The 20883-nt window shown below is 41.5% G+C and overlaps 1 protein-coding gene across 4 annotated transcripts in view; it reads left to right on the top strand.

The window, feature by feature from the left end:
* The window catches only part of SYT6 (synaptotagmin 6), a 258819-nt gene extending 241899 nt beyond the window's left edge, over window positions 1-16920 (top strand). For all 4 annotated transcript variants that reach the window (XM_060231185.1, XM_060231184.1, XM_060231187.1 and 1 more), the window contains one exon: window positions 16450-16920. In XM_060231185.1, the coding sequence (XP_060087168.1) occupies window positions 16450-16521 (72 nt within the window). In that variant the 3' untranslated portion in view covers window positions 16522-16920. The remainder of the gene's footprint in view (window positions 1-16449) is intronic.
* Window positions 16921-20883: the final 3963 nt, after the last annotated feature.

The raw sequence follows: 20883 nt of genomic DNA on the forward strand, positions 1-20883 counted from the left end.
AGCACAGATCTAAGATATTTATCAGGAACAGGAATAATAAGCTTAGTTTACATAATGAAAATATTTTTAACAGACACAAAGGGTGGGATCACACTGGGGATTTGGCATGGTAGTATCCCAGCTTTGAAAAAGCTGGTGCTCTTTGATGCATGCCAGGGCAATCACACAGCCCCCGCCCTGGTGCCGGGAGAGGCATGGGCTGCACACGTGCAAGAGGAACATTCAGACTGCTCCTGTGCATGCGGGGTGGGTGCATTGTGTGTCTCAGCCATTCAGACAGTTGGGAAACATGCCCTGCATGTGTTTTAGAGATTTGCTACCAGGGCATTCCCAGCAGCTATTTAATCCAGTCCCAGCTCATCCTAAGAGGAGGTAAGTACAGGCAGGACTTGGGGGGCAGATGTGTACATGTGATCAGGCACATTAAATCTGGAGGGGAGGCATGGCTAGGTCAGACCAAATCTCTCATGTGATCTCACCCAAAGACCAAACAGGAATAACAAGCCAAGTCTACACAGTCACCATTTGTTTGGATGTACTGCTCACCCTCTGCCTATATATATGGACTGGTAAATTTCATTTCACTGTATCTGAGGAACTGTGTGTGCACACAAAAGCTCATGCTGAATAAAACTTCTGCTTTGGCTGCTATTGGGCATGGTTATCATCATCTTCCTTCACTCAGCACTCAGCCCCCCCCCCTTCACCTGATTTTACTCAGCTTGCCCTCCCCTTCTCAAGACACTTTACTGCCCATTAAGGTTATACAAAAAAGGATTTTCAGAATACCAGGTATGGTTGCCAACTGCCTGGAGACAACAACCTGTGTTTTTAATAGAGGTTTAATGGGATATTATTTACCAGATGAGGTAAATGAGTGCCCATTCCACACATTAAGCCTTTGTGAAACAGGGCATTTTGCTTACTGGCACCCTTAGAATCAGCCTGAGCCAGGGATGGAGGGAAAATGATATAGTGACCTGAATGCCTGGGGAGGCAAAACCCTGAGCAAAGAATAGTGTAGGTTAAGTAAACAAAATGAGTCAATATCAAGGTCCAGTAGCCATCTGTCATATTGAATAAGCCACCACAACAGCTCAGTGTTTGCTAAGAGCTGCTTAGTTTGTTCATTTCTCCTAATCTATGGAAATTTCTTCAGCAGATCTTCTTTCATTTGCTTAAGGAGAATATCAAATGCAAGCATTCATATACAGCTCACTGAAAAGCATACAGAAGTGGAGGATATCTTTGAAGGACTCAGTCCCTACATCAGACAAAAGCAGAAGTTCCCTTATAGGGTTGCCAGATGTGGGCTGAGATTTTGGGATGGAGCCTGAGGTGGGGTTTGGGGAAGGGAGGGGAGGGACTTCAATGGGGTATAATGCCATAGCGTCCACCTTCCAAAATGGCCATTTTCTCCAGGTGAACTGATCTCTGTCACCTGGCGATCATCTGTAATCCTAGATCTGGAAGTTGGCAGCCCCAACCCCATAGCAAACCACATTGTGGACTAGTTTGTAGATGGCGGAGCTTGTCAGTTGCACATATTTGACTGAATCCTTGGGCAAACACTTAGAAACTTCAGTAAGATTTGTTTGAAATTATAGTCTTGGCCTCAAGACAGATTGCTTATGATTTATGATCTCAAAGGCTCTAAAAAGTGTATATCCTGTATGCTATACCATTTATTTGATCTCATTTTCAGTTTGAACAATTGCATCATCTTTGGAGAAGCAGGTCCTGCTGAACTGCATTAGCTCTTTTTTAGTAGAATGATTGAATTAACTTTGATGTTCAGTATTTGTTAAGAAGACTAGCATGCTAAAATGGGAAGCATTGCTGAGGCCAAATTAAGGGCAACCTTTATTTCTGAATAAGATAAGGGCTTGGCTGAGTCTAGATGATATATTTCTTTTTCGTGAAGTATCTAATGATTGCAGACATAGCAGCCAGGTGGTGGTTTACAAAACAGGCAAAAATCACACTGGCAATGATTGACATATGGAAAGGCAGTGTTATCACTGTAGGGTTGCCAAGCGCCCTGTGGCCTCCGGCGGGGGACTTTTTTTTTTTTTGCATGCACAGTGCAATGACATCACCCGGAAGTGACGTCATCACACCAGCAATGCCGCACACCAGCCACTCTAGGCATTTCTGGGAAAACTCACTGAAAATGTCAAGACTCACTGAAAATGTCAAGACAGTGTGCAATTGCAATAAAAAAGGCCAACACCATGCTAAGAATTATTAGGAAGGGAATTGAAAACAAATCAGCCAGTATCATAATGCCCCTGTATAAATCGATGGTGCGGCCTCATTTGGAGTACTGTGTACAATTCTGGTCACCACACCTCAAAAAAGATATTATAGCATTGGAAAAAGTGCAGAAAAGGGCAACTAAGATGATTAAAGGGTTGGAACACTTTCCCTATGAAGAAAGGTTAAAACGCTTGGGGCTCTTTAGCTTGGAGAAATGTCAACTGTGGGGTGACATGATAGAGGTTTACAAGATTATGCATGGGATAGAGAAGGTAGAGAAATAAGTACTTTTCTCCCTTTCTCACAATACAAGAATTTGTGGGCATTCAATGAAATTGCTGAACAGTCAGGTTAGAACTGATAAAAGGAAGTACTTCTGCACCCAAAGGGTGATTAACATGTGGAATTCATTGCCACAGAAGGTGGTGGTGGCTACAAGCATAGACAACTTCAAGAGGGGAATGGATAAGCATATGGAGCAGAGGTCCATCAGTGGCTATTAGCCGCAGCTTATTGTTAGAAATCTCTGTCTGGGGCAGTGATGCTCTGTATTCTTGTGCTTGGGCAGGGGACACAGTAGCAGGGCTTCTAGCCCCACTGGTGGACCTCTTGATGGCACTTGGGTTTTTTGGCCACTGTGTGACACAAGTGTTGGACAGGATGGGCCATTGGTCTGATCCAACATGGATTCTCTTATGTTCTTAAACTCTGGTTTTCCTGGATGCTCTAGCAATATGTGAGGGTAAAGCTCTGGTACCTATTATCATCACTCCGACGATGTTGGGGGAGGTTCCCCCCACCGGTCCAATGTGGGCCGGTGGATTGAGAACCTCCAGGGCGGGAGAACCCCCACCTGGCCCAGGGGCTTGGCAGCCCTATATCACTGCTGTGCATTCATGTTATATTATTCCAATTAATTAAAGAGATAATAACTACATTCCCTTTAATGGTTAGACCCATGTGTGTTACTTTTAATTTTCTGTAATTGTAATACCTGAGAGTGCATATATGTGTTTAAAAGCAAATGAAAATAAAGTTTTAGAAAGTGTAGCATTTATGCAGCATGCAATGTTCTGCATAGTATGTTATTTAGGAGAATCATTGAATTAACATTGACATTGTTCAGTATTTTTTTTTTAAAGAACTACATCCTAAAATGGGAAGCACTGCCAAGGCTGAGTATATTCACACTGTACATTACCATTTCATCTCGGTTGCCTCGACATGGATGTTCCAGGAACCTCTCTTTGCTGTGGCAAATGAGGAGACATTTGCATCCACATGGAAGTTTTCCCTAAACTATTCTTGCTTCAGCCATCTATGTCTGCCATCCCCCATCTTCACCATGGGCTTTTGACTTGCTTTTAAAAAAATTGTAACAAGTATATCACTACAAGATTGAAACAATCTACTGGTTTCCAGCCTTTAAAAAAATAATAATTAAGGGATTTCTGCATGCTCCACTTATTCCTAATTTTCTTGGCAGTCAATTCACAAGCACTGGAATCTATTTAGGCACAGTTCTGCAAGTCTGCCCTCCCTGTGCATTTTCACAGTTGCGGAGTCAGTTTATTTTCTTCCAGATGTGCCTTTAAAAATCCAGATTTTTAAGGGTGTGTGCTCCACCCTTTTTTATTTGTTGTGCATGCTTATATTGATATATCAATATATTTAGCATTGTAATGATAGGTTTAGCAGTAGGGATGCTTTTCCAACTAGTAAATAAATAAATATTTTTTTTTATTTATACCCCGCCGTCCCTGCCGAGGCAGGCTCAGGGCGGCTTACAAGACATATAATAGTATAATATAATATAATAGTATAAGCAAAGGACTGAGTCCATAAGAAGAAATGGAGTTGAAGCACCTTGTGAATAAACTTTATTGTAACACTACAGAAGAGTGTTTCTAGTACTAAATAAAAAAAATAGAAGAATTTAAGGCACCATGCCCTTGGAATTGTGTAATCTTCAATAACAGTCCATAACCAGAGCAAAAATTTCTGAAATGAATAGAAAAGAAATCTAGAACTTTTGTCTTCAAGCTATTTTTGAATTGTATTTTTGGACTTTGTAGTAACAAGCATATCAGTCAATTTTTGCAGTGATATATGGAAGTCTTGTGAATAAGCCCTAGAGTGTTTGTTTTCACAGATCATAGAATCATAGAGTTGGAAGGGACCTCCAGGGTCATCTAGTCCAACCTCCAGCACAATGCCTAGAGCTGTTTATGAATATATGCAGTGATTTCTTGTTATAATATAACTGAGATGTCATTATGCTGTAAATTTGACATTAAATAGACACATTGTATGAATAATTATTGTAAAATGCCAGACAGTCACAGTAGTTTCCATTGTTAGCGGTAGGGTTGCCAGGTCTGACTCAGGAAATATCTGGGGACTTTCAGGGTGGAGCCAGGAGCAGGGTTGTGACAAGCACAATTGAACTCTTAAGGAAGTTCTGGCCATTACATTTAAAGGAACTTCATTCCTTTTAAGTGCCTTCCCTCCATTGGAAATAATGGAGGATGGTGGTGTGACAGACTCAGGCCCTTAGCCTGAGTAGCTGAGAAACAGGCTTGCAGCGATTGGCTGGAATGTTGCCCAAGCAACGGAAAAGTATCATTTGGAAGTTTGCTCAGCAAAAAATTGCCTCAGGATTTTTAGTCGGAGCCGGGGTGGGGGTCTTCGAGAGAAGTCTTCAGTATACCCAGCTCAGGCCGGGCAGTTGTAAAACCAACTGGACGAGGGCTGAGAGCAGCCAGAGTGGCTGAGCTCATTGTGGGCGACAGAGCTGAGTGGACTCTGTCTGGAAGAGCGAGTTTTCAGCAGTTTGAAACTCTGTGAGGGAGATTTTGCCAGTGCATCAGGCAATCTCCAAGTACAAACTAAATCACAAATACACACTGAGGGGAGAACTGGAGTCTGGTAGTCAGCAGGGTTGCCCAAGACTTCAGACCAAGCTGAGGGGCTGAGACACATCGGTATAGAGGGGTGCGAGTCCTGGAAGACAGTTAGTGTGAAAGGGTCTATGTGAGATATTACTGACACCAGTCAGGAGTTCTCAATGTGTGTGTGGGAGAGTGATTGAAGTTTGTTATTTATGTGATTTGGCACTGCTTAAGTTAGGGTAAAACATCTGAAGAAACAGCATTCTGAGTGCCCAGAAGGCACTGTGTGAAGCTGAATCTAGTGGGACTCTAAAACCTGCCTGGTTTATTGTTTATTTTAAAGATATTTTCCCATAGTAGTGTTATATTTTACCTCAACCTGATTAGTCTCTACTCTCTGTAATTGTTTTATTCTGCCAACCAGCTGCCAACTGATTTACCTTTTTAATAGTGAATAGTCATAATCAATATCATTTCATCCCTCTCCCTTGCCTTTTGTTCCCTAATAAATATTTTGTGGGTTTTGCCTTTAAAACCATCTGGTGCCAATTATTAAGAGTTCTGACAGGATTTCTGGGAGTGTTACTGAGGGACTGAGGAAAGGTGACCGAGGAGAAATTTAAAATGGTCACCCTCTGGAGTAAAGCCTCTGATCGGGGTTCCTCACAGGGGGTACCTTCTTTATTGGCTCATAGAATTGGACCCCCTGGCCCAATCTTTTTGAAACTGGAGGGAGGGCATTTGAGGAGAGGCATCAGATGCTATGCTAAAAATTTGGTGCCTCTATCTCAAAAAACAGCCTCTCCCCCAGAGCCCCAGATACCCACAGATCAATTCTCCATTATACCATATGGGGACCAGTCTCAATAGGGTGTAATGGACATTTCTCTCCCCCCCTTTCTGATAGCCCTGAATCAGGGGGAGAGCCTCCAAACCAGGGATCCCCTGCCCCCAACTGGGGATTGGCAACCTTATTTAGCAAGTTCTGTGAATTCCCAACTTTTGTTTTTAAAAAAGTAAGTTACTATTCACTTGCTTGCAAAGATAGTTTCAGAGGATGGTCATGCTGGTCTGCAGTATTTGCATCTCACAAGATTTTGGAGGTATAAACTTTTGAGAGATAACACTCTCTTCATCAGATATGATGAAGTGTTCTCAGAGCCTCATATCTGATGAAGGGAGCTTTGACTTTCAAAAGTGTATTCTTCCAAAATCTTGTTACTCTCTAAGGTGATATTGGACTTGTTACTTGCAAAGATATGCCTTTTTCCTTATACCTTTGTAAGGAAGGCCATTAGAAAATGACAAAAACATTACACACAAGGAAAAAGGTGACTCATAATCAGCTTCCAGAAAAAGACTAGGGTAAAGGTGATCTCAAAAGAACCAAAAATTAAAAAAAGGAAACAACAACTATAACAAAGAAGCAAAAACTAAAGGCATAAAAATCCATACGAAAATTAGGGGATAAACCTAGTATGGGAGCAGAACGGAGAAAAACCCCATGTGGAAAAGCCCTAAACCTCTAACTCTTTGGGATGTAGAGTTATAAGAAGAAAAGTATTAGCTATGCATTTCTCCTGATAATTTTGCAACCAAAAGGGATAGAGACCTTTAAAAAGAAAAAAGCTTGGAACTAGTGCATTGTTGTAATAGACTGTTATAACATTACAGCTGTATAGCTATTGCCTTTTTTTAAAGCCTTCTTGTGCGGGGGTGAGGGGGAATGGCCACTTCAGGGACCAGTATAAGGGAAATAGAACCAGTCTGAGCAGGACATGAAAAAAATGTGCACCTTCCTGTCCACACAATGTCCAACAGAGTTTTGGCTGTGATCTTTTCAACAAAGCTCCTATCAAACCAGGTTTCAGAAAGAGCACAGTAAAGTATTGGATATACAGAAGCAGGATGAATAAAGGCCAACTTCATATGGATGCTTCTCAAAACAGCGATGCAGTGAGCAAGTCAAGGTAGAGCAAAACATCCATGTGTAAAACAGCTGTTTCCCCGGTCTTGGATTCCAGAGTATGGTCTGAAGGGCTGTTTTTGCCTTGTGAGACACACTGAACAGGTCTCTGAGAGAGGGCATATACTGTTTTTCAACTAAGTAAGATGCAGCAATCTTACTGAAGCTAAATAGGGGAGATCTCTTGGAAATCCCTTGTAAGCCACCTTGAGCTGCATGATGAAAGAAAAGTGGCATATGAATGAAATATATTAAATAATTCTTAAAACAGTTCTGTAATGTAGGCCAAGAGAGGATACTGAGGCTCAAAGATAATGCCTTGTCCTAGCAAAGTATACAGGCTGAGCTGAGATTTGAAGCAAAAATAGTGTATCTTATAACTTATGTTCTACAATCAATTCTCTGGCTGGCTTTGAGAATGTTGCAATAAAATACAATGTTGGGTTGTCTAATCCAGCACTGTGATGTCAGGCAGAGTGTTTCATATCAAAAGCATCCTAAATTCTTTGTAAGGAGTCATTAAAGAAGCAGTGCCACAATCTCTATAGGCATTTTATTAAAGGGCATAATAGTTCCTATTCCTTTCAGTGTGTTTCTCTAATATTTACACTGAATCTGCTTATCCATCTTTCACATTTCTATTCCATCCTTTCTCCATAGTGTTCATGGTATCACATATAGTTCCCATCTCCACTTATTATCAAAATCACCCTGTGTAGTAGGTTAGCCTGAGACTGACTGGTTCCTGATCACACACCAAGTCTCATGGCTGAATGAAGAGGATTTGAACTCAGGGCTCCCTAGTCTTGGAAATGGATCTCATAGTTCAAATATTCCTTCATGGTTCATTGGATGGAGATAGTGAACAATGCTTCTCCTTCCTGATGTTGTTTGTTTTTTGTCATAGGATTCTTTTCCAGACATTTACTAGGACTTAAACTCCTTCAATTCAAGAACTTAACATCTAGCAACATTTGATTTAAATACTGGGTAATAACTTTATTAGCCAATGTGTCACAGTCAAAACTATTTGTGACTAACTGATACAGTATCTGCTCTACATATAAAAAGCCTTAGTCTCAGTCCTCAGATAGCAGATATTGAGAAAGACTCTGGAAAGCCAGTCAAAGTAGACAGTACTGATTGATTAAAGGCCCAACTCATTCTTAGTATAATATATCTATAAGTGACAAAAAGTCTTCAACCAACTATTATGATTATGAATTATTAACCATTTATTGGAATTCAGGCAGTGTTTGACACCTGGCAGAAGAAGAAGAAGAAGAGGAGGAGGAGGAGTTGGTTTTATATCTTATTCTTCACTACCCAAAGGAGTCTCAGAGTGGTTTACGGTCACCTTCCCTTCCTCACCCCACTAAAAATGTTCACTGAGGCAAAATAATTCTGTCAGATTTGAAATCTTGAGGTCAACGTTCAGAGTCAAAATCTGATATCTGATATATTTTGAATTTTTTTTAAAAAAAAAAAAAATCTGTTTCAGCATTGTCCTTGACCAAATTTTCTTATCTATCTTTTCCAACTTGTCAACACCATTTTTGAGTAATGCTCAGAAATGAAGTAAGCACAGCTCATTGGCATCAGTTCTTACTTCAACTTTGCTTCCTATAAACTTGTTAGCATATTTTTTCCTGCTAAGTAATCATATTGTGCTCAGCTAATACATTCATCTTCTGCTTATTCTCCATCTCCTCTCTATCTCCTCTTCTTTTATCTCTTTTTATCATATCTTTGCTGAATATTCTGATGATGAGATTGTTAAACCCTGCACCTCTACAATTATCCCTGTTGTTCCTCCCAACTTTCCTCCTCCACCACCACCCTCACATGCTTCTTCTTCTCTTGTTACTTCTCTGACATTTATCACTTGTCACATTGACCTAATTTTTCCCACCTTTTCTTTTCTACTGCTTCTTATTTTTTGCCATTTCTTACTATAGAAGCACACACGTACACAATGAGTTCTGTCACAACTGCCCTCTTGGTCCCAAGATGCCCTGGACTTTAGCCAAAGAGTGATGGAATTCAGTGCCACAGGACGTGGTGGCAGCTACAAGAATAGATGGCTTTAAGAGCGGATTGAATAAACATATGGCGCAGAGATCCATCAGTGGCTATTAGCCACAAGGTATAGATGGAACTCTCTGTCTGGGGCAAGAGATGCTCTATATTCTTGATGCTTGTGGGGGGGGGGGGCAGTGAGAGGGCTTCTAGTGTCCTGGCCCCACTGGTGGACCTCTTGATGGCACCTGGTTTTTTCAGCACTGTGTGACTGAGTGTGGAACTGGATGGGCCATTGACCTGATCAAACATGGCTTCTCTTATGTTCTTATGACCGAGTTTTGCCAAGAACCAAGGGGGCCAGATTGTTCTTTTAAAAAAAAGTCTTTTCCTTCCTGACCCCCACCTTGCCTGTGATTATTACGCTGAGGGTTGAGCTGCCACCAGCAAAAGAATTCCCCCTCTCTCCTTTTATGCTTTTATCCTGGCCCATCAGAAGTTTAAGGGTGAGAGAGAGGAAGTGGGCAGAAAGCCTGTGTTTCCCAGGCTGTATTTGTCTGTATCTGTCAGCTTGTCCAGTTCCGACCTTCAGAACTGGCTGCCTCTAAGTAGCAAAGCAAATTAACCTGTGATAAAATATACGTAGGTTTTCCCTCCATTCAAATCCAAAGATCATGAATAAAACAAATCATTAATAACTAAACATGAATCCTGTGGGAACATTCTAAGAGATAAATACTTTACAGATCCTGTAATGAAGCTTCATGCAAAATGCATAGGGATTTTAGATTGAAATAAAGTTACTTCTCCTGCTGCACCAACATTTTTCTGCTCTTCCAAGATGGATTGAGAGCCTTTTCTCTGTCTTTTTTCAGCCTATTTGCATCTATAATATTTTAACGTGTTTGTGTGGTGTAGTATTATATATCCAGTATTTAAAAGCTGCCTTGAGCCATCATTTAATGAATAGAAACATAGAGTGTAAATAGTTTGATAAACAAATTTTCACTGCAATTATAAGAACGTTTTTGGTTTGTTTGTTTTTTTACTAAGCCCCACTGAATAGACCTGACTAGGATTCTGAGTAGAGCTGTTTAGGATCGCTCTCAAAATTCACAGGATCTTCATTGTTGTCAGATGGTCATCTAGCCTCTGTTTAAAAACCTCCAAGGAAGGAGAGCCCGTCACCTCCTGAGGAAACCTGATTCACTAATGGTCAGGAAATTCTTCCTAATGTTGAGCCGGAAACTCTTTTGATTTAATTTCAATCCATTGGTTCTGGTCCTACTTTCTGGGGCCACAGAAAACAATTTCACCCCATCCTCTATATGACAGCCCTTCAAGTACTTGAAGATAGTGATCGTGTCACCTCTCAGCCACCTCCTCTCCAGGCTAAACATGCACCGTTCCTTCAACCTTTCTTCATATGACTTGGTCTCCAGACCCCTCACCATCTTCGTCACCCTCCTCTGGACCCGTTCCAGCTTATCTATATCCTTAAAATGTGGTGCCCAAAACTGAACACAATACTCCAGGTGAGGTCTTATCAGAACAGAGTAAAGCAATACCATCACTTTATTTGATCTGGACACTATACTTCTGTAGATACAACTCAAAATTGCATTTGCCTTTTTAGCCACACTGTTGACTTACGTTCAGCGTATGGTCCACCAAGACCCCCTAGATCCTTTTCGCACATACTACTGCTAAGACAACTTTCCCCCATCCTATAACCATGCATTGGATTTTTTCCTACCTAAATGCAGAACTTTACATTTATCCCTGTTAAAATTAATTTTATTTGTTTTAGCCCAGTTTTCTGTCAAGATCATCCTGTATCCTTTATCTACGTTTTATTCACACACACCCCCTCATTCTGGAACACCTGGTTTACTCTCAGCATCTTCCATTAATTCTGTCAGTCTTGTTTGATCCATATCCATCTAGTTTCTACTCATTTCATTCCAGTGAAACTGCTTCATAAAATTCCAGATAATCTATTGCTTCTGAAATTGCAGGCCCTCTATCTGTTCTGAATCTCTTATGGGATAAATGCACATTAAGTGCTATGATTATTTTATACAACAAATCAGCTGAGGATAGTTTGGAATGGCGAGAGAGAAATTCTTTTTATCTCTTTCCCCTTCAGCATTTTCACCCACTGGATATTGACCCCACCAAGCTGTTCTTACCCCTTGTAGAGAAAACACAGGAGTATCTATTTCTTCCCCAGCAAGTATAAAGGTAGTTTGGTAGGAGGAGGAGATCTTTCTCTGATGGGAAAATCTCCACATGAGCCTGCATTGCTTTTTATCTGTGCTTCAATTCCTCTCTATTCCCTCTTCATATTCTTTGTATTGCTCTTCTGTTAATGTTTCCTGTGCTGTCTTTTGCTTATGTCTTTTTTTTCTTGATTGGTCTGTAATGATGGAATGGGCTTCTCTGTGGCATCAGTCCAGGTACCTCCTCTCTTCTTTTAAATAAGCCATCTTGAGCCTGCTGCAGTGGGGAGGGTGTACACACACACACACACACACACACACATATATATATGTGTGTGTGTGTGTGTGTGTGTGTGTGTATTTATTAAAAAAAATCCCCTCTTGTTTTTCCAGTGTGTTTGTTCCTGATACATTTCTTCTCTTTCTGTTTGATTTTCTTCTTCATCCAGCAATAGCATGTATTTTATTCCTCCCTTCTCCCCATTCTTTATTCTCCCTATTAGACTGTGAGCCCACAGACAAGGATTGTAGTAATTTTAGTATCTATTGTATGTGTTAGGAGAAAAAAGTAAATTGATGATGATGGTGGCTACAAGCATAGACAGCTTCAAGAGGGGATTGGATAAACATATGGAGCAGAGGTCCATCAGTGGCTATTAGCTACACTGTATTGTTCGAACTCTCTGTCTGGGGCAAGAGATGCTCTGTATTCTTGGTGCTTGGGAGAGGCCACAGTGTGAGGGCTTCTAGTGTCCTGGTCCCACTGATGGACCTCCTGATGATGCCTGGTTTTTTGGCCACTGTGTGGCACAGAGTGTTGGATTGGATGGGCCATTGGCCTGATCCAACATGGCTTCTCTTATGTTCTCTTATGATTGATGATATGATGAATTCAGTACTCCAAATGTGGCAATAGCTGGAAGCAGAGTGCTACTAAAACTATAACTGGCCTATTGAACCACAAAACAGAAGTCCAGTAACACTTATTGAACTACAGCATCAAGCTTTAAGTAAAAAAACCCAGTATGTTTATAAATGGATCTGCATGCACATGCACACTGAAAGCATTTACATTTGGTCAGAGATTACAGCATTGCTATGAATCAAAACTGCAAGGAAGATTAAATTTGATGAAATGAAGAAAACATGGCCAGCTCAAGAAGTAACTGCTTCTCACCACCCAAAGCAATCCTGAAATACGTGTTTATTTGCTGTATTTCTGTATCACCTTTCCTCATTGCTCAAAATCGTTTGCACTTAGAGAGTTAAATTAAAATATTAACTCAGTTAAACACCATTAAAACCAAATCAAGAAAAGTCTGCCTAAACAAAGCAGACTTAACATTGCTGCCTATATTGGATGAAAGAAGAGGCAGTTCTTACTTCACCTGGCAGTCCTTGCCATAACAATGGGGCAGCTGTAGAAAACATTCTTGGCCTGGCAGTCAAAGATCTCACCTTCTTTGGGAGAGGAAAAGGGGGAAAAGAACAAACCGTGTTGTGAGAATCTTCCACTACATTAGCGCTCATGTGCAGAGAGGTGAAAGCAATGATCTTAGGATTGCTCTAAAAAATGTCTCTTCTGTACCTGTTCCTTCTATCTCGAAGCACTAGTTTATCTCAAAACTGTGACCAACTTTAGAACTAACTAGTCAGAACTTCAAGTAACTAGTTTAGAACTAACTAGTTCCTTCTAACTAATTTTAAATTACAAAGAATTTATTTTCAAACATATGTGAAAAGAAGAATTCCAAATAGAAGAAGAAGAAGATATTGGATTTATATCCTGCCCTCCCCTCCGAAGAGTCTCAGAGCGGCTCACAATCTCCTTTACCTTCCTCCCCCACAACAAACACCCTGTGAGGTGGGTGGGGCTGGAGAGGACTCTCACAGCAGCTGCCCTTTCAAGGACAACCTCTGCCAGAGCTATGGCTGACCCAAGGCATGTATTTTATTCCTTCCTTCTCCCCATTCCATCAAATACAGTGGCCCAAGTCCAGTGATTGCCCCCACAGACGGAAGGAAAAGACGGACACAAGGGTTTGGGTAACTAAGGGCCACTTTCTTTATTATTAAATTAACAACAAGCACTATAAACATAACAGACAGCACGGCAGGGCCGGGGACAAAATACCCCTCCCCTGCCGCATGATGGGTGAGCCACCATGCCCCTAGGTATAGCCAAAATACATGGCTCATACTCGGCCAGCCTAGCAAAGGTTATGCCCTGGAGTTCCAGCCCCCATCCACACTGCTGAAGGGCAGATCAATCCATGCAAACCCAAGGCAGTCTGCTTCATCACTCAACTAGTCTGCACAGGCCAGGAATGATTTAGCTAGATCCCGTGCCCCAAAACTGGGGTGCTATTGGTGCTCACCGAGCTGCATAATGGAAGTTAGGCAAAAAAACCCAGCCAACCTGAAAGTGACCAGCCTACTTAAACCAGCCACACCTTAGCCAATTCCACAATCCCTTCTACAAGCAATGTGAGGTAGGCAAAAAACACCACTTCCAACAGCCAAACAGGAAGAGATGAAAAAATTCCTACCTGGTCCCCTATAAATTAAGAGCAACCAGCTATCGCCCACATTGCCTCAAGGGCGGAAGGGTGGGCCAAGCACGAGGTGACGACTGGGAGGCAGAAGCAGAGACAGCCGTTAAGGCATGCCTGCTCTGCCCTCACCTCCCATAATGCCCTGCCCGCTCACCCTCCTTACGAAGGGGCAAAATGGCCCCTGGAGACAAGATTGTGCAGCCTGCCTCCGGTTGGAGGCCGCATTGCCCCCGCGGACAGAAGGAAGAGACGGACACAAGGGTTTTGGTAATTAAGGGCCACTTTCTTTATTATTAAATTAACAATAAGGGCTATAAACATAACAGGCAGCACAGCAGGGCCAGGGGACGAAATACCCCTCCCCTGCCGCATGACGAGCGAGCCACCCTGCCCCTAAGTATAGCCAAAATGCATGGCTCGTACCCAGCCAGCCTAGCAAAGGTTATGCCCTGGAGTTCCAGCCCCCATCCACATGGCTAAAGGGCAGATCAATCCATGCAAACCTGAGGCAGTCCGCTTCATCACTCAACTAGTCCGCATGGGCCAGGAATGATTTAGCTAGACCCCATGCCCCCAAACTGGGGTGCTATTGTTCTCATTGAGCTGCATAATGGAAGTTAGGCAAAAAACCCAGCCACCGCGAGGCCAAGCCTCTGCTTAGGCAGCTGCGCCCACTAAACGCCTAGCACTTTCCGAAGTCCAAGTTTTAAGTCATCCAAAAAAGCATCATTTCCCTTATCGGAAAGATGGACGCCATCAATCCTGTATAAATCTGTGCAATCAGCACAGATCCCAGGATGAGGGAGAAAGTGGCCCAACCCCCCCTCAAGGGCTTTTTTAATTTCTAAATTGGCTTTGCGGTGAGCTCTCTCAATCGCCTGTGGATCCCATGCCCTACGCCATACCTGCCACGGGATCATGGCCGACCACACAATCAAAACCTGAGGCCAACGACTTCTAATGACTCGAAAGTCATCCTTGACTTGCAGCACAAGGGCTTTACCCTTGAGCAAGCCTAGATTGTTTCCTCCCAAATGTATCACCACAACATGTGGTGGCAAAACATGAATGTTTTCAAAAAGCAAGGGCAACAGGCCCGATCAATGGAGACACCTCCGTCCACGCCACTCTATGGTAGCCCACTTGCTGAGCCCCAGCTGTGACCCAGCCAAAATCCTCCTGGCCCTATGGGCAGCCCAGAACATGAAGCTGTGCCCGCATATGAGGACACGTCATCTCTCCCCACGGACAACAGCACCTGAGAAAAGAAGAAAACAGTGAATAACCACACCCTCAATAACCTGATGCCAGTTACTGCAGCGCCAGAGGGCAGACATAGCCTCTCTAGGCCGAGGAACACCACCTACCAAGCTTCTGAATGGACGGTGGGGATTACCCCAGAGCTGCCACCGTAGAAGCCGCCCCTATGCAGAAAGAATGAGTGCCAAACTTAACCCCCGCCAGGCCAAGCCTGGCTAGTCAGAGACCAAAACTGATGCTTCGTCAGGGGACTACCATCCCCATGCCGGAACAACAGACCAGCCCCAAAACCACGGGTAGCTAGATAGCATGTTAAAGCCGCTACAGGACATAGTTCCCCTTCGAAACAGGTGCCCAAACTAATAGTGTTCCCCCGCTGCAACTGGTCAGTCTTAGAACGACACACTGTGATATATGCTGCTCCATCAGCAATGCGAATGTCTCAGGCCAATAAGGCCCTTCCAGAAACATCCCTTCTGGACTGAGCTACCAGCTCACTCACCCAGAGAGCCCCAAAAATGCCACCAGGGAGGCAGCATGAAAGAGAAGTGTTTCATACTCCAATTGACACACCTGGCCCCAGACTGACCGTAAACCCCTAAGAATCATGAGTGAAATCAATTGCCTTGCATCCAACCTAACCCCGGCCTCTCTGGCCCACCCTTTGAGCATCTTCCGAATGCAGAAATCACTAGATAGTTCCTGTAACCCCATGGCTTTACTGGCAAAAGCCAAAGCAGATAACCGGCCCCGAATGATACTCAATAGTGGAGTAAATGCTCCACTGGAAGAGGCCATTCCATGCTGTAACCTACAGTGCTCCTAAACTTCTCAAGTGGCTCACTGCACTTGTGTATGATTTTCTAGTGCTAGGAGCAATAGCAATACTTATCACTCTGCCAGCCTTGACCAGCCAATCGTCCAAATCTCCAGGGGCATCCTGGAGTTCCTTCTAACTAATTTTAAATTACAAAGTTTTTTTTTTATTTTCAAACATATGTGAAAAGAAGAATTCCAAATACAGTGGCCCAAGTCCAGTGATTCTTTTAAGTGCATGTTCATGGAAGATGTATCTGTTCACACATCAATAGAAATGACTGCTGGAAAGAGATGCAGTCATGGGCTTTTCCTCCCCCCTCCATCATTTAATGGGACAACCTACTTATGTAGATATCCAAGCACACATTGAGCTCTGAATTAGAGGTACAAATATATATATATTTCTGCTTGGTTGATGTCTTTTTTCAGTAATTCATCTCCTTTTTTTCCTTCTACAGTGGCATGGCCGAGCAGCTAGCTTTGACAGTCAAGGCTCCTGTCCCTCTCCTAAACCACCTTCAACACCATGATACATTGAGTGGTGACTCCATCTAGACTCAACCATGTTCTTTCATTTTGTTTTGATTATTTCCTCATGTATCCTGAATACTAAGCAACCTGTTGCTGAGTAACAGCAGAAATGGACAGCCAACGCTGAGACGACTTGTTCCTGCAGTGGCAAAGGCAGCAAAGCTGTTTTGTGGTCTGATATATCTTTGTTATTTATGTCTCTCAAAGTGATATTCTCTGTGGTTTCCACTTTTTGGATGAGGTTGCCTGGACAAATGAAGGACAAGTGAAATGTAGGTTGGAATGGGGTTCTGTAAAATAACATGTAAAATAGCTATTTGTGTATGTATGGACAGGTCACAGAGAAATCCTGACCTTCTGCCACTAACCACATAGATTTAAGAAGGGAAACGTAAAAAGAGATGATTAAAAGTAAGATGGCTGTGGTTAGACTCCTTGTGACATGTGAAGAACACCCTTTCGTTATTGTGATCAGTGACACATTACAGATTTTCTTACCCATACTGTATTGTTCATGGAGTCTGTGCAGCGTGTATCTCAGCCTGCCCTTTGGTGTATTTTAAAGAGTTGCTGATTCCTCAGGGAAAAAAAATAATTCACCATTTTCTGTATTGACATCCTCCAGAGAATTTTTTGCATGAGCTCAGTTGCTTAAGGCCCTGCCCACTCCTGCTGCAGTTCTAAAGCTGGTCACAGCTTTGAGATTTAAAAAAGTCTTTTTTTAAAAAAAAATTAAAAACCTAAAAGTGATTTCCCACCATTTTTCCCTCTTGAAAGTGATGAAAAAAATCTATATTTATTGGATGTTGTTACTTCCTGAACTGCTTTGTCCTGATTTTTTAAACCATTTTCAATTTAGTCTGGCTTTTTGGCAAAGAAAAAAAATAGCATTTGCCATGGTTAGGTAAAAGCCGAATGTTGTGCCTGTTTATAACTCTTTCCTTCTAAATTTGGGAAATGGGGGGGGGGGGGGGGATGGTGCTGGAATCCTCTTATTGGAAAAAAATGTGCTATAGAATTTCTGGAAATTTTCAGAAAAGATGTAATTTCTATTGATTCTCATTGCATTTTGTGGAATTTTAAGGTGGTCACATGACCTTAATATTGATCTGATTTTAAGGGTATTATACTGGCATGTCTACAATGCAGGTTGATTAGTTTTGGTGCCATTTGGCTTGCATAGCTTCCAGCGTATTTGCCTTCGGCAGTTTGCACCTGTCCTGCTCTTATATCTCTTTCCCTTATGCTCCACTGTCTACATGCCTTAGATTATGTAACATAAAATGCTTTCACACTAGGACACTTTTGCACAGCTCAGTTGTTCCTTTTCCACTATCAGCTGAAAGTATAATTGCAATTAGGATCCCACACAGCACTTAATACAGACTTGGAACCAGATTGCCCTTTCACTCAATGTCACCTAATCCTTCTCCTTACTACAGCCCTTTTGACACACATGACTTTTGCCTCTGTAGGTCATATGATCCTCAGCATAGCATATTTGGTGGTCTAGGGAGTCACTCTCTTATCTTTTTATTAGTGGAAAAGCTGGTTGGATCCAACTAAAAGTGCTGTCTTCTCTGAAGAATCTGGCAATGCCCCATGAGCAAGAACCTGTTTACTCCAGAGTAAATGCCATCCAGCAATTTCTACCTTTCCCTGCAATTTTTCTTTTGTTCCTTGGTTTATAGGCTGTCTGGATCCAACCTTTTATTTACTTCCTATAACTGACTCATTTATTAATTATTTACTCTTGTTCCCCAGAGGAAGGACAGGGCTTAGGTACTGCTAGTCAACCTGCAGTCAAATCTGTTTCTTCAAATTTATTTTTTTATTAACATCATTTTGTAATATTACTATAATATTTTTTTAAAAAGTTGAGAATTGCTTTGGCTACAAAGTAAAAACAGTACTTAACTTCTTTACCAAAAAAGACAAAGAATAAGAAATAATTGTTTTATGAATATTATATATCCTAAGTCAGAGATGTGAGAAGAGGAAATAAAGTCAGACAAAGAGTAAAGGAGGAAAATTTAAAGGAACAGTAGACCTCAGAATTTTCAGTAGTATTTTGACTGTCTACATTGGACAGCCTACAGCTGCAGTGGGGTTTTTGTTGTTGTTGTTGTTAATCAGCACAAATCAGGTCTGATTGAGGAACAGTGGTGACATAACTGAATGCAATGAATTGTCATCAGTTCTTCTAGATATTCCATTAAAAATGACTGACTGACTGACCAACCGACTGACTGAATGAATGATGGCAATTACAGGTTAAATGGGTAGTATGGAAGAAACTGTCTCTATGATTTTTTTGCATAAAGTTGATATTTCTGACTCTTGCCCTTTAAAGACTTATTTATTTAATGCTCAGGAGACAGGCACAATTCCAGGGTTTAACTGTACCCAAACAGCATGATTGCAGTAAGCTCATGCTGTAGATCGTGCTGTAGACTCAGATCAAGCTTGCCACATATTAGTGTGAGAGTTGCTCTGACATATCTTTTCCCATGCCATTCTGGATAAGGTGGGTGGGACCTATGATGCAATTACAACTGACACCTGCATCATAATTTCCCACTATTATGTACCATGGTACAGCACTGGCCTGTGACAAAACTGCCCATGTGAACAATGGTAGAACTGGGGAAGCATGTGCGTTGTGGCCTTGTTACTCCATTTATGGAATCAAAAATAAAACTAGATATATTTAAAAATAGTAGACTTATCCAAATAAATCATAATCCAAATCAATCCAAATTAAAACCCTTCCCATTAGGTTTTGTAGGAAAAAAAATCCTGTATTCTTTATGCAGTGATTAATGTTGAATTTAAACCCAGTGAACACAATTTAAGGCTTCCATAAAATCAACAGAACTAAACTGTACAGGTAAGCCTTCTTTCCGTTTAATTTTAAAGGCAACTGAGAGATGTGCCCAGCTTCCTCTGATTTTCAATCAGCATAATGCAGCAAAATTGATACAATATCTTGTGCACTAGCAAATAGATTATCAGTGCTATCATCTCTGATACTGCTGTTCACCTGTTCAGGGGGTAGGAACCACAATCGGGTGCAGTCAGATTTAGGGTATCGGGATTTAGGAGTACTGACTACAATCAAGTTCATGGTTACGTTGCCATTGATTTCCATTGACCACAACTATGACCTTGATTGCAGCCAATATGCTTACTGAGCTTCTTACCTATAAGATTTCTTATGTTTTTCATTGCATACTTTTTAAAAAAAAACCCAGAATATTTCATTGTTCCTTTAGAGTATTATTTAAAAGATTTTACTTTTGAGAAAAGGTGACATGAGAATGGCCAAAATATCCACATATTGCCATTGTACATGTCCATGATTCAACCAGGTTAGCTGGAAACCAAGCCAAACCATTAAAGAAAGCCCACCTTAAATTCAGTATCACTTGTTATCAATATTCGCTGATCTAAACTTTCCAGAGCTGTGTATATATATTTGCAGGGACACTTTGTTCAGTGAAAAACCATCCTGTTTTAGGTCCTCCCCACACCTTGTGTCTTAATTTTCTTTGTATGTGCCACATGCTACAGGAGCATCAGTCCAATAAAATGACTTTTTTGGAACCTCTTATCTGGTAATGTATTTTTTGTCCCTTATAGGGATATTTATTTTAAAACATGATGCTGACCAAAGAAAGGAGAAATGTAAAGAAGGATAAATTACATATGAAATCCAAGTTGCTATACTAAACAATCACCAGCTTTTTGGGAGAGAAATTTATTAAGGTACTATTAGTTAGATCAAGAGGGAAGGCAGTATGGTATAGCCTGATCTTGTCAGATGTCAGAAGCTAGGCTGAGTCAGTATTTGAAAAGGAGACCACAAAGAAATACTCTGCAGAAGAAGCAATAGTAAACTGTCATTTGAACACAGAACACTGAAAATGTGATAAAGAGAGAAGGCTTTCATGAGCCCACGGTTTCTGAAAACTACCCATATTCAGCTCTTTAGAAATGTGTTTTTTCTATGCTAAGAGATTTTAACAATGTTAAAAAGTCAAATCATTACCCTTTTATTTTAATACAACCTTGTTTAAAAGCCAGCCCTGGATGACCTAAAAAATAGTGCTGCAAAAGCAGTTCTGAACACAGAGTGGAAACACATATTGACTCCTCATGTAAACATGAATAGGATTGCCAACTTTGTTTTCTGCAGAGCTGATGCCTGGCATACGGAAATGCAGTAGCTGTCATGGAACTCAAGTGATGACAGAAGGTGCAACCTGTTAGTTATTTTCCATAGCATGTGGATTTTACCACAGGAATTCTCCAAGGAAAAAGAAAAGTGGCAATACTGAGACCTCAGGTTTGAATGAAGA

Source organism: Heteronotia binoei, chromosome 2, assembly GCF_032191835.1.
Source record: "Heteronotia binoei isolate CCM8104 ecotype False Entrance Well chromosome 2, APGP_CSIRO_Hbin_v1, whole genome shotgun sequence".
NCBI classification, from domain to species: Eukaryota; Metazoa; Chordata; class Lepidosauria; order Squamata; family Gekkonidae; genus Heteronotia; species Heteronotia binoei.